Raw genomic sequence first — 24,999 nt, 5'->3', positions numbered from 1 at the left:
TAGCAGGCCCAGCCTGCCAGAACTTGGAAGCCTGCATCTCCCCAGTGTGGGTAACGTATGTCTGCATGACATGATTGAAGACAACTATTAGCATGAGCAACTCACAAACAGCAAACTATACTACTCTTTAATTTTCTGTCATGGAAGAAAGCCTTAGCACATTCCTTAACCCCAAGACTCTGAACAAAACTGTTTGCTGAGATAGCTTTATTTGTTTCCAAGGAATTACTTACAGAATGAATTTGACCTAGGCAATTTCCTGCCAGCAAGCTAATGAAGAGTCTAACATCTCCAATCCAGTTGAGCTTTCTGCTCACATCAGCTTAAACTTAATTATTCAGAGATTCTTATCAGTATTTCTTGGTTTTGAATGTCATAAAGAACTGGTAATGGGATATGGATCTTTTCCTTTCCAGACTGCTAGCAGGACTGGCCTTGGTTGAAGGGAACAGTCTTTGCTACTTATCTACTTCCCATGACTTGCACTGCATTAATTGCTACTCTCAGTTACTTGGTGAACTAGTGTCTGCTGCAAAACCTAGGATTGTGAATTGCTGTTAATAACATCACTACTTAGCAAAAGGAAATGGAAGGATTTTTTTCCACAGTTTTCTGTAAGTCTATTCCACCTCAATATCTCCTGCCTGTCTTCCCTGTGAGGCGCTGTAGTTGCCATATTTGCTGCCCAAGGGGGTGAGGTGGAGCAGGTAGAGTTGTAAGAGCCCCTTTCAGTACTGGTATTAAAAACCTTGGCTGTCCTGCCTGCCAGCCACGCTTGGGAGTGCCAATAATGATGCTCTTGAGGGCAGAAAGGAGTGCTGAGTGCCTCCAGGATGGGGTGGGATGGATCCCCCAGCGGGATGGAGGAGAGAATTGCAAGAGTAAAATTGAGACAGTTCATGGGTTGAGATAAAGACAGTTTAATGGGTATAGTAAAAGCCATGCACAGGCAAAGGAGACCAAGGAATTCATTCACCGCTGCCCATGGTCAGGCAGGTGTTCAGCCATCCTCAGGACAGCAGGGCTCCATCATGTATAACTGTTATGTGGGAAGATGAACACCATCATCCAGATGTCCCCCTTTCCTTCTTCTTCCCCCAGCTTTATATGCTGAGTGTGACAACATATGGTCTGGGATATCCCTTGGGTCCATTGGGTTCAGCTGTCCCAGCTGTGACCCCTCCAACTCTGTGTGTACCCCCAGCCTGCTCACTGGTGGGGTGAGGAGCAGAAACAGGCCTTGGCTCTGTGTGAGCACTGTTAAGTGATAACTAAATCGTCCCCGTATGATCAATGCTGTTTCCAGCACAAATCCAAAACATACTAGCTACTATGAAGCAAATTAACTCTGTCCCAGCCAAAACCATCACACGAGGCAAGAATACCTCCACTTTATTGAACTGCTGTTGTCATTAACAGATGCCCCGTCTCAAAGGCAAAATAACCATTCAGCATAAAGCATGGGGGATGGCAAACTGCACTATTCCATAGATATCCCAATGCTACCTATAAGCAAAATTTTCTGAGCTTCTGCTGGGGAAGATGCTATTGTAATGAGTTGAGGGAAACCTATAGAAATTTTTAATCACTGTTTTGTATTACTTGGTTTCCCTGCTTAATTTTATATTGCTCTCTGCCTCAAGATATACAATTAAGGCTTTGTTAAAGGCTCAGCCAGGAAACTCAAGAAAGAGATAGAGGTGTAAGTAGCCAGAGATACACAGCTTCAAATAACAGAGACAGGACATCAGTGAAGGAGAAACTCAGTGGCTCTAATGGGATAGTCTTTCAAATGCTGAAGTTGGGATCAAAGAAAGGCTAAAACCAAAAAGACCTAGATAAAAGTGAGTAGTTAGATGAAGTTAGTAAAGGGTGAGTGCAATAGCACAGAGGCTCAGATCTACATGTACAGTGATCCTGAGCTGTGAGTAGGAGAGGCTGCTGCTCCCATTTCTGCCTTTCACTGTATGCTTTTATTTAGTACCTCAATGGAAAATAGTGTGTATGGCACAGACACACTGGCTTGGTCATACCACAGAAGATTGACTTGTCACAGGATCTTGCAAAGGAGTCCTTGTGAGTAGGATGGGGGCCATGAATCCAGTCACAAATCCTGTTCTGAGGGAAGACACCTCTTGGCCGAGTTGTGTAGTTGGTGGGACCGGGAGGGAAGAGAGCACTACAGCCAATTTGCTAACGGCAACAAGTAGCCTCTTACTGTACGGAAAATCCCACTTGCCTACCAAGTCTGTATTTAATATAGGCAAACAAAAGAATATTTGGAAGATGGATGATAAATGAAGCCTTTGAAATTGCCAGCAGTGCAGTTGGTAACAATGAGGTTAGAAATGCTTATGGTTGATTTACTCAGTGGAACGTACATTTTGGAAACAAATCTGTGTGTTGGGTTTATGTTATTGGTGGCAATGTCACAAGCTGGATTTCATTTTAAAGTGGCAAATTGTACATCTTAGAAGAGAACAGAATACACACTTTTAAATGAAGTTTGCTGGCAGACCTGGAGGTAATGTTTGGTGGTGTTTGTTCCTCTTATTCTGCCCTTTTTGTACTACCAGGTGGTAATGACTAACTCCAGAAGCTTACTGCCTGCTGCTGCCTTAACTGCCATCACAGTGGAAGGTGAAACCTCTGACCATGTTCCCTGATGTCATTAAATGATGCTTGTGGTAGGAGTGTGACATTACAAGTAAGGTTTTTATGGCAGTGAAATATGACCATTAATATGTTTTTGCAGCTGCAGTAAGTAAAGCAGTAAAACTAAAGGAACTCAGTTTCTGACAAAGTGCTTCATTAATGTATCACGAGTATTGACAATGCCAAGGTCATCATTTGCTTTGCAGCTGCACAAATTACCAGCCAGTTCTAAAATATGCTATTTTATGGGTTTTCTAGTTGGCAGGCTATTTAGAGAAGGGTGATTTGTTGAGCACTATTCTTTGGGCTTTATCCTTTCATAGCTTTGGCTGTTACCATCGCTCCGCAACAAAACAGTCTCTCCCAGCTGTCTGATTTTTCATAGAGGGGTTATTAACATTTCTAAGCCAGCTGATATGCCTAGGCAGTTCCCAAGCATATTATACTGTTACATATTTATCTTACAAATGTGCAGTAGCCATTTTTCCAACCCAGAGCTGAGTGCCAGTGCAAGCCAGTGGTGGCTGGGAGACGGGAGCAGTGTGCCTGAGGAGAGCTGGGAGCCAAGCTCAGTGGCGCTATGCGAGTGATGCTGTGTTACGGTAGGGTATCTGTGCTCTGTTCTTTGTTGCTATGTGTTGGGGGGAGTAGTAAGCCTGTGGAACAGGACACCTTCATTGGGGAAAAGAGATTCAGAAAGTATTCTTGAGCTTTAATACAGAGGTGGCAATTTCTCACCTTACAAGTGCACTGCTACAGCTTACACTTCTGAAAAGGACTTGTGTTTAATACCTCTGTTTATAGGGACCTGGTTTGAAACACCTTACAGGGAGTCTAGTCCTTCTTGAAAATCAGATGCCTTAAGGTGTTTCAAAGCCCTTTTTTATGTTGGTTTGGACTTTTTTTTTGGGGGGGGGGGTGGAGAAGGCATAAGGAAACTGATGAGTTCACAGAGCTTGAGTGGAAGGTGTATGAAGGAGTATGAAGTGCTGGCTGCCTGGTCATAGCTACACAGTCTGCCTTGTCATAGGTACGTAGTCTGCACAGTCATACCTACATAGTCATCTGAAGAATGACAGTGTTTCAAAGAGCCTAGTCTGTTCAAAGCTAGCAGAATGGTATCCCAAAATGGACAGAAACCAGTCAGAAAATGAGTTAACTTCTTCCTCACCTCATTAAATGAGTTGCTGAGTCAAGAATGAAGCCTGGATTCACACGTAAGTGAGTAGTGTTGTCACAGAAATGGTATGAGAATGACAGAGGTATGGGGAACTTGATTTCCTTATTTATTGCTTTAGCCTTAAGTTTTCTGTACAAGAAATGTTGCTGCACCTCCAGACACTCTGTAGGGCAGGATGTCTGTGGTGGACGCCATGCAAATCAGTCACAGCAGTGCCAGTACTGCTAGTTGGAGCTGGAGGAGGCAGATTTCTCTGCCTTTTGCTCTTTTCTGCTATAGATATTTTCCCTAATGCCACCATGGATCAAATCCAGGTACATCTGCTCCAGACTGGGAAGTGCTGCCCCAGTTAATTAGAAATCACCTAAAATAACAAGGTGCTGCAATACCTAAGTAGTGGAAGAGCCCAGGTAATACGCAGAGAAACATGAGTCAGGGAGGAGGCTAACTCATACCTGCTGTGGTCCTCTTCCCACAAGCACTGCTGCCCTTCAGCACCTAAACAGGTATTAGAAGATGTGGGGGTTTTTGCCTGATCTACCTGATGTGTCCTTCTGCTTCCACCTGAAACATCTGTTGCATTTTTGACGAGTAAGATGCAAGCCTGTCACATCCCTTCGGTGTTCAAGGGTGTGGGGTGAGTGGATCAGCAATGTGTGGCTTATTTCAGAGTTCTCATCTTTGGCCGAACAAAAGCCTTCCATGGAGATGATACACCTGTCAGACTGTGATAATCATCTTCATTACTTTCTGTGAGGAGAGGATGACCAGATTCATTGAAGCAAACAGGTTAAAAGAGGTGTTAAAATGACACTGCAATTTAGCACCCCAGCAATAGATTGTCTGTGCCCCAGCACCCCATTCAGAGCTGTGGGTAACGTGCTGGTGACAGCCCCCCTGTGCGGTGACATGATCCAGGACAGGAGGCAGGGAAGTGGGGAGCACAGCTGCTGCATCTACAGCTCCATGGTGTGTGGGAGCTACTTGGAGTTGGTGCTACAGCAAGAAGGATGCGAAAGGCCACAGAGCAGCTCTGGAGTCTCTTTTGACTTCCTCCTGGCTTGTGAGCAGTGAGTAGACAGTGCATTTGTGCAATAAAGGAAGAGAAGGAAAGTGAGGAACCAGGAAGAAAAGCTCTTGTTTAGTAAGCATTGGAAATATACTTCTTGACAGAAAAAAAATACTTTGGAAAATGTGAGGATTTATTGTTCCCATTAATACTTTGTGGGCTTTTTCTTTTTGCTGATTGAGTGAGGCATAGCTTGTATTAATTTATTAAGCACTGGGCTTATAAGAGAGATGCTGGTTAGTTAGAGAATAGTCCAAACTACGCTCTTATACACTGCATATTCTTATTTAATATATTTGCTTCATAATAAAGAATAAATGAACATCCAAAGTCAGCTTTCATGGCATGAAGCAATTGATTGCACACTCTCAGATTTATGAAATCCTATTGCTTGTACCTGTGTACTTGTCCCTGCCTTTGAATAACTTCTACACCTCTTAGCCAGGTTTATCCTAATTTAAGAGAGTGAGAGAACTCTCAGAAAATAGTGCCTTTTTTAACAGGTTTAATGAAACTAGGTGGCAAGCTAGCAGAGACAGACCATTGCAGTACCCCCACTGGGGGAAAAGGGGCTGTAAAAGAAACTCTGCTTCTCTTAGCAACCAAAAAACCAGCATTTCAGGCAGGTAAACATCTTAAGTACCAAAAGCAGTTCACCAACAACACATTACAAAATCTCAGAGAAGCTGGCCTTATTACCATGCTTAAACTATTTATGTGTAAATCAGTGGGGGAAAAAAACCACCTGCTAAGCGCAATTGTTTATAAGCTTTAATGCAGTAGTAAATAAATGTGAGAAAATGGTAAAAACCTAAATATGAGAGATGCTTTTGGAAATCCTAGTTGTTTTCCAGATTCACAGTGGGATGTGTAGGTAGCCCTACCACTCCTGTGAAACCCATTTCTCCCCTCCTCACTGCACAGATGGGTAGCTGGGTGAATTAATGTGAAGGTGTCTGAAGCGATTCCAGTATTTTCTGGGTTCTCACAGTCATTTGACCAGAGGCTGTCACTCAGAGCACTCAATACTTCTGTGCAGAAATACTGAGGATCAGCCAGCACGGCTATGTGATTAATTGAAATACCAGAGACAGTGTTACATGTATACTAATGCCTTTCTGCACCGTCACAGTATGCTGCCTGATAGTGTCACTGAGCCTGTTCTGACCTTGTATTAATAATTTTGAGGTTTGTATTTCTGTTATCTCCTTTTATGTTTTGAGGAAAGCTTCCTGAAGTCATCAGTCAAAGGAAATGAATGTTAGAAAATGGACACTTTGCTTGCAAAGGATCCTGCACCACTGCAGGCTTGATTTCGTGTTCCAAAGGTTCTCCTGGGGATGCTGTAGTGTCTCAGCAGGGAAGCCTTCTGTCTGAAAAGAAAAGCTTGTAAAGTGCGTTTCAGAGATGTTAACAGGCAAAGATGTCTTTGTTCTGGCTGTTGTAAAAGGCTGCCTGTATTTGGTACAAATACAAACAAATAAAGAGACTTTCCACTAGATGGCCCTTCACATCAAACATTGGGTATGTTTCCATGTAAACGTGGGAACAATTTCTTGGCTTTGAATCTCACTTTAAGCTTTGTCAGCAAACTTTCTATCCTCTGATAGCTCAGTTCTCCTCCAGTCCTGAAACTGTGCAGCCCTGTTCCTGCAACCCAATTCCTACATTCAATTACCTTGTCTTTTCTTCCTGTCAGCCTGTACTCAGAATATGTATGCTTAACATCCTGCCTTCTCATATATGAGAGCTATATAAGTGGGTGTTAAATGTGCTTTTTATTCACATATAACAAACTGAGAGCTGGGACTTACGAGCAAGGTTATCATGGACATTCATGAACAAAACAGAAATGATATTACAGCCTTGTCATTAGTCTTGTTGCACCTATTCTGCTTACAAGTTTTACATCTGGCATGATTTCCTAAGGGGGAAAACCACACAGAACTGACATTACTCTATTAACATTTAAAGAATTGCATTAATCCACCTAAGCTTTGACTTTGGTTGAAGAATTTTGAGAGCAATCTCTCTGATGATTGTGCCCATGACAAGCCAGCAGAAGGCCACTTTTGCAAGTCTCTTCCTTAGGATGTGGTAAAGAATACTTCCTTGTATTTGTTCCTCCAGGTCACTGCTGTTTGTCCAAATGACACCTTCCTGTGCTGCTTGTATTTTGCTGAGGCTGCTTAGTGTTAAATTGCTGGATGCTTGGCACAAGTCTCATCTTCCTGCCAGGAGCTCCATGGAGGTAAACTCCTTTCACACACAGCTCTTTCCAGTGCTAGTTATTCCGAGGTCAACTCACATATTATTAGTGGTACAAAACTACTCCAGAGCTTTTTATGTGAACGTGTGGCACAGACTGTGTCCAGTTCTGCTGGTGTGCAGGTGCTTACAAAGGGAGTTTCACCAAGTAGTTGAACAGGAGTTAATGTGAAACAGGTCCTTGGTGTAAACTTGATGCTTTGTGCACGAATGGCAACTCACAGCAGTTGCAGGAAGCACACAACAACTTGAGATGGAAACAGGCCTGAGGAAGAGACTGAGACCAAGGGTAAGGTGTTGCTTAGACTGGGTGTATTTCAGGTTGTGGTAAGGAAGGGGTTGAGGACTGCGATAAAAGGGTGTGTTTGGAGAATTTTGTGTCCTGCCTCAGTGCAGCCCATAGAGCCCATTGCAGAGCTGAGTGCTGTTGCTGTCCTCTCAGTCCCTGCTGCTAATAATGGTATCCCAGCTAAGTGGGTTTGGAAACATCTGTGCTGAAACAGAAGCAGAAGTTTTCCTTCAATTCTGTAAAGTGACCCATGTACTTTGGGTCTTAAACTGCTGCAAAATGTGGAATAGGCTCAGGACAATTTGAAGCAACGAGTTACTTGGCCGGAAAAGGGCAAACAGTGATGTGAGGTACTAACAACTGATGCAGTAAGGTACGTGTAGGGGGCATATATCAAGCAAAGCACAGAGGGGTTAAAATGTTGAAATTAAGTGATGATAACCATCAAAAGCAAAATAAGGAAATGTATCTTAATGTGTGCTTTTGTGAGTAGGCAAGAACTGGTGCCGTCACTGGGAAGGAAATGCAGCAGGGTAACAAGAATGCAACTGAATATTGATGTGGGCCCTGGTGAGGGCTCTTTGTTTCACTGTGCTGCCTTCAAGGGGCTGGAATCAGTTTTCCTTGCTGCAAAGGGTGGTGTTGCTAAATGGTATTATGATAACATAATGAGAAATCAGAGCAGCTAAGTCTCAACAAGGCATCCTGCTCAAGTTAATTAAAATAGGAAAGTCATACTGTGGTGCCAAGGGAAATAGTAAAAGCACGGATGGGGAGATTTGATTGCTTACTGAGGATTAGTGTGGTTAGTGCAGAGGTCTTAGAAGGACAAAGGGACAATCTGGACAACCTCAAAGCTGGAACCAGAAGCTGAGAAGAGGTGTGGGCATGTGGATTGCAGATAAAATATATTTCAGAGTCAATATTAGTATGAATTTGTGAAGGAAAACACAAGCTTTAGGGTTAACCCAACTTTTTTGTAATTATGGGAGCTAAGTCTGGGGAAAAGGGTGCCTGTACACAGTCATGGTTCATTGTGTTTATGCTCATACTGTAGTAGAGCCAAATCCAGGCCAGATCTGTTTAACAAAAGGTTATCCTGAGCCAAACTGTTCCCATTCCAAGCCATGTGGCCCATCTTTTGCAGTGTTACAAGGTAGATGTGGTTCCAAGTGCACCTCAGCGCAGCAAGTGGGTCTTGGAGGTGCCGGTCACAACTCTGCTGTGGTCCAGTAGCAAGAACCTGTCTGCTCTGGCGTGGAGGGGGAAGAACTCCATGGAGCACAGGACGAGGTGTTAGTAGATTTTCTGTGCTGCTCACAGCAGCCATAATACCCTAATGTCCAGTCCCCACAAAAGGCTCTCTTCCTCTGCACATCCTCTCATACTGGGCTTAATTCCTGCATGGATTTGAATGCATGGTACATAGGCTTATTGCATTTCTTGCTGTCTTCACTGGAATTGCGTGAAGACACAGGAGGCCTGGGCTGATCTGCCCCTAGGACAGGATTTGCACAGAAGAGACCTTCACTCCATCCTACACACACCCCCAAAATACCCCTCACCCAACCAAATGAAATAGCTCAAGGCAGGCATGGAATTCCCCTGAGAAGAGGAAAGTGATTCCCTGGAGGCAGAAAAAAAAATAATCCAGGGCACATGAAAATGGCGAAAAAATTCCAGATTTAAAATTCCTTAGAAAAGTAAGTAAGTTGCACAAGTGTAGGAACGTATTTCTTCCTGCTCTTCAGCAGACTAGATGCTGCCTGACCTCTGGCTGGCTCTCTGTCAGGTTAGAGATCTTCTTATGCCTAAACAAAGAACACAGGCTGCCTGTTCCTAAGGCTACACTATTAACTGGAAACAAAACCACAAAATTAATTAGTAGTTCAGAGCTGCTTTTGTTGGGCCTCTTGCTGGAAATCAGTCCTGATTATGCACACATTACCAGTGAAGCTGGTCATTTATAGCATGCTAAAAGCAGAAAGGACAGTAAGAAGGGTGGGTAGGAGGAGCGTACCCTCCTCCAGTTCATCTTTCTCTAATCCTGTATCCCAGCAGGCACCCTGTGAGGCTCCAGGGTCCCTATCTTGAGTCTGACAGAGTTAACCTACTGCAGGCTGTTTTCCAACAGGTTGAAAGGCTTTCCTCGGTTGTGGAGAAACTCCCCAGGCTGGTGTTTATTGACAGCTAAGAGGCATAGACCTCTCTATTTTGGGAACAGGAAGGGTGGGCCTGGGAATCTTGCCAGTAAACAGTTTGGGGTTTAGCCTTAGGGGCCCTCTCACCTTCCTCTGGTTGGGCCTTGCATGCCATTTGTCTCACTTCAGGGCTGAGGTCATTTCTGCTGTAGTATTTTTAGCGAGGCATCAAGGTGAGACACTTGCTGTGAAACTGAATCCAGAGCACGTGCCTGGCAGCTCCTGTGTCAGCCCAAGCACACAGAGGAGTTTTAAGAACATGTGGTCTATGTGCAACACCCAAAATACTGGTCCTGCAGATTTGAGGCTACAGGAGCAGAGGGGCTTTCCATTATACTGCTCAGGCTGCCAACAGCAGAAACAGCCTCAGATGCATGTTTGTTTTGCCTACAGTAGGGTTCAGTGATGTGTATCAGAAACTGCCTCACAGAGGGTGTTGGTAGGAGCTGAAGTGGTTCAGAAATAGGCACTGTAGGAGGCTTTCAGGACAGATAGCTGGGTGTGAAAAGAGGCATTCATCTCATTTTTGCCATCACTTCCATCCCTAATAGCAGGTAGGAGAGAGAAGTAAGTAGAGAAACAGCCTCAGAAATTGATGTGGAAGAAACTGGCATGGTATTTGGCCTGAAATGAAGAGACAGTGGCTGGGGTTGAAGTGGTGTCCTGGGGGACGGCACACGTAATCCCACAACTGCTGTGCTAGAGCTGTAGCTGGCACTGATGGAACAATGCTGGTTTGAATACAGCTTGGGCAAGATCCAAAACCAAGAGAATATGGTGAGCTTCTCAGGGAAGCCAGTTGTTTGGAAGGGGAAGGACTCATGATGCAGCTAAGTATACTGGAGTGATCAACAGGCACATCTGATCGTGTGCACTTTCAGGACTTCCAGGAATGAGAGCTGCACAGTGGTGTGTGCCCCTGAACTGCTTCAGAGCATCGCTGGGGGACTTCAGTGAGAGACTGCAGTTCTGATCTGGTTCAACTTACAGTTTGTTAGAATAGCTCATTAAAATGGGTTGCTAATTCATTTAACTTTTCTTCTTCTATATGCTGCAGTTTTGTGAATCTTTACATCCTTCTTAGGTGCAATCCATTGTGCTGGGCTGGCACCGGAATATTTCCTTTGGAGCAAGAAACTGGTGCTTATAGGAGGGAAGAACAGCTCAATTAAAAGTACCTAGTAATTCCTGAGGAAATGCTAAGAAGGGGTTAGAAAAATGGTTTGTTTTCTAGTCACTCCCACTAGCTTTAAATATAATGAACTCTTAGAGGATGGGCATTTGCTGTGGATAGATGAGCTATATCTGAGCTACCTGGAGGCAGTTTGGAGTTGGCTACCATGCTGGTAGGTAGCACTGCTTATGAAAGCATAGACAGACTGAAAAGAGAGTGTGGTATGTTGGCTCTGAAACAAGACTCAGGAGATGAAACTCTCATTCCTGGCTCTGCTGCTGCTTTTCAGTTGGATTTGTGTTAAATTGCTGCACATGCACCTGGCCTCAGTTCTTCACCAGGTACCGTTGTATCTTTGTTCACAGAGCCTTTGTTGCCTCTAGGTGCTGCTGAGGTCAATAGCAAAAGAAAAGAGAGGATATATTTTCTCTGGTGCTCCTCACACACATTCTTTAATGAACTGGAATTTGTATTGGAGAAGAAAGAAACAAATAATTAAGCTAGAAATAAACCTGGCTGCGTTTAGTGAAGATCTCAGCTTACTGGCTGCCTTGGCAGTGTTCTCTCTCTGCCTCAGTCCCTCCCTGTTTGTGAGAAGTTCTGGGTGTGCCAGGGGGTGATGTGCCCTCTGCTGTGTGCTTGTGGATGTTGCCAGGAGAGAGGCTGAAGTGGGTTTACATAGCCTAGTAAGTGGTAGTGGTGTCTAGAAACAGCAGTATCTCTTTTCAAGTTGGGAGCATTTGTGTTCCCCCCATGTGTATTCCTCTGCCCTCCCTAGCACTGCTTTCCTTCCATGAAGTCTGAATCTCGTGTGAGAGGACAGCGTATTGCCATGGAAATGACTAGGAGCAGCACAAAGCCGCTGATGAGAGGACAAGGCAGAGTGAGGGCTCATGTGGAGAAAATCTATTTTTTAAGCACCTGTGCTGGCTAAGTAACAAAGGAGCTGCTGGGAAGGGACAGCAGAGCTTGTGAATGGCACTGTGTATGCAACCCACGGCATATCCCTCACTTGGCTAATGAGAGATGGTGACTCTAATTCAGCACATGCTGGCAGTTAATCTCTGCCATATGGCGGCTGCGCCTGGCACCTGCTTCATCAGTGTGAGATAAGGTCAGCATCTCCCTGTGGGCAGAGGTATTTCAGAGAATCAATGTTGTTTCATTATCTCTGGCACCCAGGGACCACTGCCGTTCCTAGGGATAGCGCTGGGACCTGGGAAGGAGCATCCTAACTTTGGCAGTGAGGCTCCTTCCTCCCCAGGTTGGTACTGTGCCTTGTGGCTGTCCATGCCTGTACAGATTGTATCCATTCATTCACAGCCTGTCATCAAGAGGCATGAATAGGAAGAGATAACATGTATTTTATTTTGCACTGTATTTTTCCTTCCTTTTCTGTTTGCACTCTGCTTCTAGTGTGTTTGCTTCCATCTTGATTCCTATATTGTCTTTGTTGTAACAGTGTACAGCTGTGGCTGGGGTCCTCCTCTCTGCTGCATCACTATTAAAGCCTCTGCCTGTCTGCCTCTATATGCTAACCTGTATTCTCTACCCTTTTTTCCTTCCATCTCCATTTTGGTATCTCATTTTAACTTGCACTTTACACTCTCCAGCCATCTGTCTCCCTTCTCATCAAATCATCCTCCAAGGAAATCCCATGCTAAATCTCTCCTGTACTGCCTGGCTTTATACATGAGAGAAAACGTGTTAAGACAGGGACATATCCAGGTAACTTGTGCTTTTCCCTGCCTGTTCTTCCTAGGTGATGTTAGAGATCATTGCTGGTGAGACAGGACAGAGACATACAATCTTTGGTGCCAGCCACAACCAGAAAAACAGTCTGGGATGCAAGGATGCACTTAGGAGATTGGTTGATATATGTAGCCCCCCCCATTTGAAAAGCTTTCTCTCAGGAAAGGAAGTTTCTTCCTGACTTTAAAAAGGAGTCGAGGAGCCCTAAATTCAGGTGTGTATTTCTAGTTCTGTTCATGGGTCTGCGCAATACTAAATATGGATTTAATCTCTTCTGATAGCTGCTAAATCTTCACGTAAGAGTGATATATTACTGTTAGTTATCTAAAGGCTTTTGATTCTGCAGTTCGCTCCTGTTAATGCCAATGTTGGATAGTGTTTGAAATTTCTGACAGGTTCCTCCTTACAAACTAAACTGCTTTAGGAAGGAAAGTAAGTATTTTAAAAATAGGCCTTAGTTAGTAGGCTTTCTCCTCCATTTTCACAAATGCATTGCTATAAAATGTAGGTAGGCAGGATAAATCACAAAATCTAAGAAACAGCCTGGGATGGGTTCTCTTGTCCCTTGAATCTGTCCATAAATGATCGTAAATGTAAAGTAGCATCTGTTTGCTATAAATCCCTTGTCACATCTGCAGCTTGTGAGCTGTGAGCAGCACATGAAAACATGTTAGTGAATGAATCACACAGATCCTTTCAGCGTGAAAGAGGCACTGTGGCAGAAGAGGAAAACCTGGTTTGCTTTTCCTGGCCAGGCTCAGGAAATGAGGGTGAGTTCTGAGAGCTGCAGATCACAGCAGTCAAGGCTAAGCAGTGCCCTGCAGGAAAGTAGGTGGTGTATGGGACTTACGGGCACTTTTTTTTTTCCTCAAGTTGTGTTACTTTTCAAACCTTTTGTTGAAATATTTGGCAAATATTCCAGAATTCTTCTGACATCCAGCTGAATTCTCAGTGTTGCACCTGCAAGGCCGATTTGGTCCTAAATTTATCCTTGGCTTTGTGATCACTACAGCCTGATGCTATTTGGAATTAGAAGAAGTGATTCAGGGTTTTAATGCAAAGTCCTCCCAGTTGCTTTCTCAATATCCTCTCTTTTGTTTGGGAGCCTCATCAGAATGTCCTCAAACCAGCACTTTTTAATCCCTGTTTTCTTTCATTTCAGGTTGCATTTGACCTTTAAAGTCATTGCAATCTGAGTTTAGTTTTCACACCCATTTCTTGACTTCCTTCAGTTGCTATGCCTGATTTGTGAACTTTGTACAATTACAAGAGCAATGTGTATGTGTCTTATCTATAGCAAATAACAAGCAAAGCACTGAACAGTTCTAGTTCTGGAGCCAAGTGGAGATAAGATAGCTGAGGCATGGAGGTTGGGATGGTAGGACTAGCACAGTCAAGCTGTACCTGGCCCCTGCAGGTCCTGACCCTGAAGGGGTTTGCAGGAGAGTTTTGAGGGGGTCTTAAAGGTTTAGACAAGAAGTAATTTTTTAATTGTCTTTCTATTTAAAGGAGAAGAGAGAGGGAAAGCTCAACCAGAACAGTTAAGCAGTTCTAATGACTTGGTCTTTATACTGATAGCGGCTCATTTTTCCCAGAGTGAGAACACGGATACAGGCAGGGGGTCATTAGGACTGGTTCTCCCTGCCCTGCTGGGAGGAGTTGGCCTGCTCATGGGCACGTGGCTGTTCACAGCTGGAAGAACTTTACCAGCAAATGACATGCCTTCTGGATCTAAGTAGAGTCCAGAAGGGGGGCATTCATGGAAGGAAGTTGAAGAAACTACAATAGCACATGAAGGCTCCTGAGGTCATGGCTCTGTTAACTAAACATGGCTGGAAATACCCCCATGAAACAGCATGCCAATGAATATGTTGATTTGTTGGACCTAACTGTCTCATCCAGAACACTTCTGTTCAGGGAGCTGGTAGTGGACTCTGAGGCAGCCTTTCTGCAGTGCTTCCCCTGGGCTCCTGGTCAGACAGATCAGTCTCTGGGGCAGATCCATAGCAGAGAATCATTTTGTAGGGTAGGACCTGTGAGTGATGCTGGAATAGGCAGCCATGTCAAAGTCTCCATGCTGATGATGAGACAGTGATGTGATGGCACCAGGGAACAGCAGAGGTGAACGTGAACACACTTCCTCTGCATATCCCCTCCTAACACAGGCTCTGGGGATGAAGGACTGGGAAAATTGTAGCATTATTCTGGTTGGCTTCCCTTTCCTCTATAGTGCTTCCCTGTTGAATTGATTATACCTAACTCCTTGTGATTTAGGAAGCTTCCTTATCTGTGTATAAAGTGAAGTTCATACCAACTGCTGTAAGACAGTAATATTTCTGACCTTTTCTGTTCAATTTGACAATACCTGTTTGTAGTCCGTAACTGAATATAATGTAGTACAGTTGCTGCTGCATGTGTTCCGTATGGCTGAATGATTGCTTTCTTCCATTTCTCAAACTCAACAGATATCTAAGTTTTCAGTGGGATGTTGATTGAAGCAGAAAGAGTAAAGTAATTAACAGTGTATGATTCAGATTGAAAATCAATATAGGCTATATGGAACTAGAAGAGGGTCTGCTAATACTGTAGGTCTGACTCAGCAAGATATGTAAAAAGTGCATCCACTTAACATAAATGTAGCAGGTACCATTTAAAATAATCAATAACTAGAGCATTAGGGCCAGGATTACAGGAAATTGCAGGAGAGTCATTTTGGTTGGCACCACAAAACATGGAACACAGAGACATATGGGCAAAGAACTAAGTTCAGTATCCTCAGGAGTGGTCTTCAGAGCTGCCAGCCCTTGCAGATGGTCCAGATGTGGAAAAGCCTCCTAAGCTTACGAAAATGAAGAGACAGAAACCAGATGTTCTCCAGAAGCAACCTGTTTTGGGTGTATATCAGTGTGCCAAGACACCAACCTTCACAATTTTTAAGTATAGCAGAACTATACTGAACAGTTATAAGCCCTTGTGGAAATCTGAGATGAGTGGGTTTGTCTGGACTCGCCCAGGTCTGATGGGGTTTAATCTGTCTTCCAGTTATTTGCTGTTTTCCATTTGTGTAAAACCAAAGCCTTCCTGCATTCCTAAAACACAGTACACAGTTAAAGCTGAACTAGCTCATGCCATAGGGCTTACTCTGCCATCCGCAGGCTGTGGCAGATGAATAATTGATGGCTGTGAATCTATAATGTCTCATAGGCTCTGTGTTGGCTCTGCATGCAAACTAAACAAGAGAGTCATGAGCTACTTTGCATTTGTCATGAAGGTGTCATGAGCTGAGAGTGAACCTGCTACTCTCAGCTACTGCAGAACAAGTAGGATTGTACCTTTGCTTGCCTTTCCCATTGCTTGCCTTATATTATTCACATTTACACTTACATGGGCATAGAATTGGATTTTTAAGAGGTGGTTCAGTTGAAGGTTATTGGAGTTACCACTTTGCTTTGCACCTTTCAGCAGTGAGGATGTCAATGTTTGTCACCCTCCAGTATGTAGCTGGGACTTCTACCTTACAATAACCAGTTCTTTTATCCAAGAAGAAGGCATAGCTTTGCTATAAGGATGTTGTTTTTAGGAATCAGGAGAAAAATGAGTAAAAAAAAAAAAAAAAAAAAGAGCTATTTGTTAACTGAACAACTACATGTAAACAACAGGCCCTTGAGATATATGTATCTGCAGAACTATAGTGCCGTGTAACATCAGTCTGTGAAGTACTTGGCTGCATTAGACACTCCTGTACATGCCAGCAGGTCCTTGTATATAGTATTTGCATTTATTTTTCTATCAGCCAAAAGTGTGCAGTTGAGATGACAATGAACTATTTCGTTTGTTCACATTTAATCCTAACCAGCTGTGATTTTCTGTGGGAAGGAATGAATCTGCCTATTGGTAGGGCATCCTTGGAATGCCATGAGCTGGGAGGCAGCAAACACTTCCACCATTAACAGAGGTCTGTAGTTTTGGTTGGAAGTGATTTACACACACATGAGTTTTCATGGCTTCCCTTCCATATTACATTAGTAGTATAGTTCAACAGTTTGGGTATTTGAGTGCTGCTGTTTACTTAAGGTATTAACTGTGTTGGGACTCATTGATAGATGCAGGTCATGATCCTGAAGCCAAATGCGTGATTGCATCAGTATTGTTCACATACTTTTCAGTGGATGCAGTATTGCACGAGCAAAAATAATCACATCTCTTTTGCCTAGGCAGGCACCATACCAACTGGAATGCTGTGCTTAAAATTATCATGGGTTTTTCCTTCTATCCCTTTGTTCCAGATGGTGCAGCCTGTCAAACTGTCTTAACACACAGTTCCATGAGTGCCAAATGCCAGTGTGTAAGGAAATGAAATCTGCATGAGATTTGGTGACTGATGCTGAGTTTCATAAGCTGTCTGCTTTGTTACTTGGCATGCCTTGAGACAGCACGTCCAAGGCACAGCACGTCCAAGGCACAGCACGACTTTCTGCGGGGTGAGACTTTGCACTGGCTCCCTGGGAAGAAAGCACATTGAACTGGTACATGCTGGTAGTGCTGGGGAAATCAGGAATACAATGCTGCCATGTTCAGTAAGGAGTTGAATTCGCTGTGCTCTCGTAGCATCAGTAGTAAAATCCGTATTACCTGACAAGGGAAGGAAAATCATATGTGAAACAACAGTTAAAGTTGACCATGCTGGTGAATGTGGGAGGTCCTGGAAGGCTTGTCAGGACTGCCAAAAAGATTGTCTGAACTTGGACACTTATTTATTTAAGTGCCTGGAAGAACTCCAAAAGTTCCTTCTCCACAGTCTGGATCCTTCACAATTCTCTCATTGCACCCCCAGCTCTGACATTGAGATCTGATAGTAAAAGCACTGCAGTGCAGTAGCATGCTGGCCAGTAGTCCAAGAATTGGTCTCCAAATAGATGTTGGAAATGCCAAGTCTGCTGTAGGGTATGATGGTACATTATAGTGTGTGGCACTCATCCCGGACAATTCACAGATTGACTGTCTGTCTGCAATAGATGAGAATTCAGTATGTGTATATCATGCACTTAAAAAGACACAGGAAGACTTGTCATCTATAAATAACATGATTTGATTCACTGAAGCAAAATGATATCTATAAATAAGGTAATTTTATTCACTAGAGCCATTGTGATACAATTTTACAATGTGACTGAGAGCCATTTTTATTGATCACTTCAATTGTGGTGTTGCATACAAATTGGTATAATACATCACCCAATCACATTTATGACTCCCCTACATCAGTACACATGGAATGTTGTTCTGTATCACTGGATATTTGTTTAGCCAAGCTAATATCTCATCTGCCTCATTGCTGTGATAATGTGATGGAAACAAACTCAAAATACTGAAAATGACCAAGCTCTACACTGCCTCTTCTGATCCAAGAGCTAGCTGAGGGATTTAGACCTTTTTAAACCACACAAAGATTCATTCTCTTTTCTAAACATTGGATTTTGCAGGAATTAAATAAAATCTCCACTTTAGGCAAGAACATCTTTTGCCACCACAGAATTTACTTACAAGTTTCAACTTTCTGTCCTTAAGAAGAGCTGGTAGAATTTGCTACAGAAATCACTTTGCTTCCATGGGCTTTTTGCATCATTTGCCTTTCTAAGGACTCAGTGTAGAAGATCTTGCTTTCTCCAAGTCAATCATCCAAAACTCCTAAGGAAATGAACTTCTCTGGTACTGCTTTAGTAAAGAGAGTGAATGCAACTGCATACTGCCACTGGGAGACAGAGTTCAACACCTCCTCAAATTCGGATGATGCTTCTTTGTACTATTTGCTGGATGAATGGTCTCTCTCCCTATCAGGCACAAACATGAAGATGTTTCTAATCCCTCCAGTTGTCTGCCTTATGGCAGGTGTCCTCATCATTCCTACCATCTTGTCTGTAATCTTCTCTAGGTTTAGTATCCGCCGGGAAACAAGGTACATGCTGCTGGGTAACGCTTTGCTTTTCGATCTGATCTACCTGTTGTTCTACACCGTGTCATCTGCTCTCAATGCAGCACATGTACCTCTCCCCAAGGAAGCTTGTGTTCTCTTACTGTTTTTGCTGGCAGTGGCTTACTGTGGAGGACTGTTCACAGCTGCTGCAATAGTCTTGGACACATACATAGCTGTCCTGTTTCCCTTGCGCTACGTTGCTATTTTGCCTCCTTCCCGAACTAAAAAAGTTATTGTATTACTATGGGTGTGTGCTGGGGCTTTCCCTGGGATTTTCTTCTTGGTGCTATTGAGTACTCGCAGCTTTGTGCCCTGTGCCCTGGAAATGTGCTCGGTTCCAGTCATATTAATATTAACTCCACATGGGACTGACGCTGTAAAACTCTGTTTCTGGCTTTCTACCATGGTTATCTTTCTCTGCCTGGCTCTGATATTTTGCTGCTATGTTACTCTGTATTTTAAAACGAAACAATCAGGTATATGGGAGAGCATCTGCTCCAGAGCCAGTGTAACGTTCTTAATGCACAACACTGTCTTATTTTTTTACTTCTTCCCACTCATGGCCCTATTTGTAGAGTCATTCTTGTGTGTTAATGTTGTCGTCAAACTGAGGGTAGGAGTCTGGGTCTCCCTGACAGTCTGCAATGTCCTGATGATTCTGCCTAAAGTTTTGTTCCCTTTTCTGTATGGACTTCGGTACAGAGAGATCTCAGCATCTCTCAAATCCATTGTCAGAAGAGAGCATCTTCGCCTGGTGTTACCTGCTCCATCACCATTCTGAGCCAACACAGAGCACAGCCACAGGAGAAGGAGCTGTGCTCACCTTGTTAGCGTGCAAGCCTGATGGAACTCAGCTTCTGAAGAAGTAATCTAAAGAAGAGGTTATTGGTTCACGTCAGAGAAGACGTGAGTTGATCACTCTGCCTCCTTGGTGCCAGAAGACCCCCAGATCTCTCATTCCATCACAGCTGAGAATACAGTGAATGTTACCGTAGACAAAGTTCTAAGCTTTGTTCTGATGTGGGAAGGCAGTATCTTTTGGAGGAGATACTGAATCAAGACCATTTTCACCCACCTGTGTCAGATGCCCTTCCGGAAAATAGGCGGTGCAAAGCAAAGGGGGTAACCACAGGTCTATTGACAGCATCACCTACAGCAGAGAGACTCCTTAACCAAGCGTGCTAGGAACAGAACAGCTATTTCTTTCACTTGCACTTGCAAGGTTGGTAGCCAATGTCCTGTTCTTTAAAACATAAACCCAGAAGTGCTTCTGGAAACTACTGCACTCAGCAGAACACTGTGCTTCATCTTGTGCAGTGTGCTGGCATAATATCTGCCTTATGGATTCTGACTGACAACTGGCAAAACACTGACTTCTTATAAAATCTCAGTTTGATGGGAAGTCACCTTTGATCAGTATCTGCTGGGCAGCCCAGCAGATGATGGTGTGTGGGGGAGTAACAGGGATAAATGTGTTGCTCAGTGAGGGAGGACAAGCTTGAAGCAGTAGGTGGCAGTAGGTGCAGGGTGCAGGCGGGTGGCTGTGGGCACCCTGGGTCATCCCAGAGCCCTGGCTCCCTCCCTGCTGGGCCCACGCTGATGCAAGCAGGCCAAGGCTGAGTCCAGCTGGGCAGAGGTGTACCCAAAGGCATGACCTGAGATGAGGGACTAAGCATAAACACTGCTTCTGAGTCCCCACAGAGGCATCTCCCAGTTCTGGCTCACATCTCTAGCTGCCTGATCCCAAATTATCCCTCCATATCAGAGCTCATGTTGGGTATCTGCCAGCAAACCCCATGGAAGGTCAGGAGGAGAGGTGGCAGAGCCTGTTGATGTACTGAGGGGCAAGAAAGATGATACCTTGTTAAGAGACTTTTAGGTTTTCCAGATCAGCCACCTATCTACAGAAGATGAGTGAAACATACGTCTGATCTTTAAAGATGCCAGAATTTCATTAGACGTAGACATCAGTGTGGGAAATGTAAACTGCAGTGCCATTCCTTGGACTTGAGAAAAGTTTTTATTTCTATAAATAGTATTTTTAGAATGTTACTTTTGTACAAAACATGTATTGGACTTTAAAAAAAAAAAAAGGCATTAGAAAATGGTCCTTGATTTCACCCTGTGCAATATTTCCTTGTGTGCAGACTCTCTCCACCTTCTGTTTGCTTAAAGCAATATACAGAAAGTGCTGAATGTGGATTTGGGATATTTCACACTCATATGAAGAATGTGAGTCAGGAGGAAAGTGGTGTTTGGTTGCACTAGATGTTTCTTTGGCTGTGAAGCCTGTTTGAGATGTTCCTGCTGACCTCCTCCTCTCCTCATTCCCAAACTGCTCATTGCTCTCCTTACATTGCAGTGTCTGCTCTGTCCAGTTTGCTGATACAACTGCTTGTGGGGTTGCAGGTTAAAAATACCCCTCCAAAGACAAGTGGTGCTGTTTTAGTTTTGACCAAGATGATCCCAGGGATCTGTTTTAGAGGATGTTCTGCAAACAGCTGTGTCAGCACAACTGAGGGGGTAACAAATTCCAGTTCAGAGGTGGAAATGAGCAGGGCCATCTTGGAGCCTCTGCTGCTAAGGTACATTTACAAAGTAAGAGCATCTCTAAGGTAAAGCTGTTGCGAGTAAACTTTAACATTGCATATTTGTTTAATTATGGTTCTGTGCTCCTCAGTCCTCTTCAATAAAACAAATAGGACCTAGAGGTTGCTTTTTACTGGCTGCTTTTATTTTTCTCTAAGATGAATGTACCATTGACATATGCCACACAAGGTATGTTTGCGTGAAGACTTTATGACAGGGCTCTTGCATAACACTGAGAAGGATGGAGAGAATGTCTGTATAGTGGATCGGATGCTTTCTGATAAATCCCTTTAGCATGTGGTATGACCAAGACTGGAAGAGATACCTGCAGCTCACCAGGCTACTCATACCCTGGCCCAAATCTTTATGCCAATGCCCATTGACAAAGATGCCGATAACTTCCAGGTTGTTTTGTCCATGCAGGTTCTTTCAAGCTTTATTACCTGAAGTTACCTATATTGTAAATTTTCATGCTAAGTAGTAAAGATAGCCATGTAAATGGTGTAAAGTAAGGTAGTTCTGTATACAGCCATCAGTGACTTTGAATAGCGGCAGGTTAATAGTACTTGATCTTCCTGCTAACATCCCTCAGTTATGAAGTTAATCTCCAGGACAGACTCAGGTAGGATTACATTGCCAATTCTATAATTCTTACAAACACATCCCCTGGATATGTTTAGAGGCAACTAGAAGTTTAATGACATAAAGAACGATGCTGAAAGAGGAAATTGTGGCAAGTTTATGTATGTATGAAATCAGTCGACAGTGGTATCATAAGGACCAGGCAAACAAAACACTGCTTTGTGGAAATAGCCTTCTAAGAAAGATGAATAAAATAATCTTATTTATGTCCTTGAAATTGTGGTGTTTGAAAAATGGGTGTTTGCCTTGAAAAGATACAGCCCAGAAACTTGAAAAGTTTGCAGCCCAGAAAGGCAACTGTATCCTGGGCTGCATCAAAAGGAGAGTGACCGGCAGGTCGAAGGAGGTGATCCTGCCCTTTACTCTGCTCTTGTGAGACCTCACCTGGAGTATTGTGTGCAGTTCTGGTGTCCTCAACATAAAAAGGACATGGAACTGTTGGAACAAGTCCAGAGGAGGGCCACGAGGATGCTCAGGGGACTGGAGCACCTCCCGTATGAAGACAGGCTGAGGAAGTTGGGGCTGTTCAGCCTGGAGAAGAGAAGGGTGCATGGAGACCTCATAGCAGCCTTCCAGTATCTGAAGGGGGTCTATAGAGATGCTGGGGAGGGACTCTTCATTAGAGACTGTAGTGACAGGACAAGGGGTAACAGGTTAAAACTTAAACAGGGGAAGTTTAGGTTGGCTATAAGAAGGAAATTCTTTCCTGTTAGGGTGGTGAGGCACTGGAATGGGTTGCCCAGGGAGGTTGTGAATGCTCCATCCCTGGTGGTGTTCAAGACCAGGTTGGACGAAGCCTTGGGTGATATGGTTTAGTGTGAGGTGTCCCTGCCCATGGAGGGGGGTTGGAGCTAGATGATCTTAAGGTCCTTTCCAACCCCAACTATTCTATGATTCTATGATACTGGTTGAGCTGAAATGAGTAAACTAAAATGTAATTCTAAAAAGGTCATCTGCATTGCGAGTTGGTATTTTGTTTAACATCAGATGGTAAGTTTTTCTTGAGTGATTGCTTGTAGACAACTCCTTCGCATGGAGTATTACTGCATTGTTTGGTACAAAAGCAGTATGTTACAGCATGCCTAGAAGAAACACACCCTTCACAGGAATCATTTGCCTTGCGGATTTCGCCAGTGTATCTGAATAGGGCCAAAAGAATCACCAGGATGTCATAAGTACCAGGTTGCTATAATTCTGTTCATAAATGTCTTGACTTTGTCTTACATCTTCTTAGGCTTCTTTATTCGCCAGAACCTCATGGCTGTAGTGATCAGCAATTTTGTAAGGACGCCTGTCTCCACAAAAGCTCTGGAAATTCAAACTGAGACTATTTGCCGGAGCCCAGCTATCAATCTCTCCCAGGTCACATAAGTGAACTTCTTGAATGTCACTGTGCCTCTAGCATTTTAATTTGGAGTGAAATGGAGAGCAGTTGACTTTAACATGTGATTTGGCAGCTGGGGGCAGTAATCCTTTAATGAATTGCAATAGCATGAATCACTAAAGGTATTCAAAATTAGAGCCTAAATATATTCCTGGTCGGTTTTCCCCCTCTTTTCTTCTGCCAACATTGTTGTTTTGTTCACCACTGCTCTCTTCCCTCTCTCAGCTGGATTTACAGGGCAGTTGACTGCTGTCTGTAACCTGCAGACTGAAGGGAGTCAGACCTGCATTCCAGGGGCTGGGGCTGTGCCATATAGCACTGGAGAAATAGATCTGCAGTGAGGTCTGTGCCTCACGTAAGATCAGTTTCAGGATCACAAGATACCGCGACTCTCCAGACAAACAAGCACATGGCTTTGGATTTGGGACTTAGTCCATTTGCAGCTATTTGAGTAATTATTTGGTTAAACTAATTAACCTCCTGCAGTTTTAGTAATTTAATATTAATGGAGAGTCTACTTCTGCTCCATCAACTGGCTGTGGCATTTTCTGAGGGAGGTTTAATACAGTAATAGTTCAGAAGGAAAATGGCACTTGCCTGGTTGCCCTGGAGGTAGCTCAGAGAATGGCTCTGAACTGACAGAGGGGAGATTTAGATTAATGATTAGGCAGAAGTTCTTCCCTGTGAGGGTGCTGAGGCGCTGGCATAGGGTACCCAGAGAAGCTGTGGCTGCCCCATCCCTGGCAGTGTTCAAGGCCAGGGTGGACACAGGGGCTTGGAGCAACCTGGTCCAGTGGAAGGTGTCCCTGCTTATGGCAGGGGGTTGGAACTGGATGAGTTTTAAGGTCCCTTCCAACCCAAACCCATCTGGGATTCTGATTCTGTGAACCTTGGGACCATGTCCCAGCAATGAGGAACAGCACCATCTGCCCTTGGGACAGGTCACGCAGCTCCCACAGGGAGTTCTCTGCTTCGCTAGTCCCTGGTTTTGTACACCAAGATACTACCTGTCTTTTGGACAGAAACTGTGATTGTGGCCATTCCCTGTGGGAGGTGGGTATGAATGACAGATGAGAGAGCCCCTGACAGGAAAAGGAAATTACAGGTTTCCTTGAAACTTGATTTCTGCTGTCTCCTGTCTCCACCCCTACCTCACCTTACTGCTGTTAACTGAGGGCACAGCATGGCCCTCATTCCTGACATCTTTTCACAAAGCATCGTGATTTTTGGTATCTTCATAAAACTGCTGACACTGAATGTTTTTGGTTTTCAATATGCTTCTAGCCCTTCAGATTGCAACGTGAATCTGAAAGGTACAGAGAGCAGGAGGGGAACAAAAACAACTCTTTCAGCAGCTGCTATTAAAACATCAGAACTTTTGAGACTCATGATTTAGGAGAGGGAAGGGAGCCAAGTTGTGGTTCTGCTGTTTCATGTTTGTCAGTGAGGGATGGTCTGGCATGTGCTTGCCCAGGGTCTGCAGGTGTGGCTGGGGAAGCATCACAGGAGAGACAAGGACAGAGTTAAGGATTTGTATTTGGAAGTTTGTTTGGACAACGTTTTGTCCAACTCAGTGGATTATTTTTCTCCAGAGAAAAAAAACAAGTTTTATTGCTGACATCATGGGGAGAGAATCAGCAACCAACTTCTGAGGGCTACTGGTTGTTAGGATGATGCCCAGTAGGAGGAACTGGTTAGCTTCAGCAGCCACTATTAGTGGTGAAGATACAGAAACGCAGCTCCTCAAATGGAAAGGGAAACCTTCCCTATTCATCCACCTTCTGTCCCAGCTGAGTACTGCTGCCCAGCTCAAAGGTGCTGT

General features: G+C 43.9%; 2 protein-coding genes across 2 annotated transcripts in view; one reads left to right on the top strand and one right to left on the bottom strand.

The window, feature by feature from the left end:
- The window catches only part of PLEKHB2 (pleckstrin homology domain containing B2), a 469,993-nt gene that overhangs the window by 321,409 nt on the left and 123,585 nt on the right, over nucleotides 1–24,999 (bottom strand). The window lies entirely within an intron of this gene.
- GPR148 (G protein-coupled receptor 148) lies at nucleotides 18,161–19,631 on the top strand. Its single transcript, XM_062621735.1, has one exon. The coding sequence runs from the start codon at nucleotides 18,285–18,287 to the stop codon at nucleotides 19,341–19,343; it is 1,059 nt and encodes a 352-aa protein (XP_062477719.1). The 5' UTR covers nucleotides 18,161–18,284; the 3' UTR covers nucleotides 19,344–19,631.

The sequence above is a fragment of the Pezoporus occidentalis genome, unplaced genomic scaffold (assembly GCF_034315485.1).
Source record: "Pezoporus occidentalis ecotype Australia unplaced genomic scaffold, CSIRO_AGI_Poc_V1 ctg233, whole genome shotgun sequence".
NCBI lineage: Eukaryota > Metazoa > Chordata > Aves > Psittaciformes > Psittacidae > Pezoporus > Pezoporus occidentalis.
The sequence above is the reverse complement of the archived record's forward strand: the minus strand, read 5'-3'. Positions and strand labels throughout refer to the sequence as shown.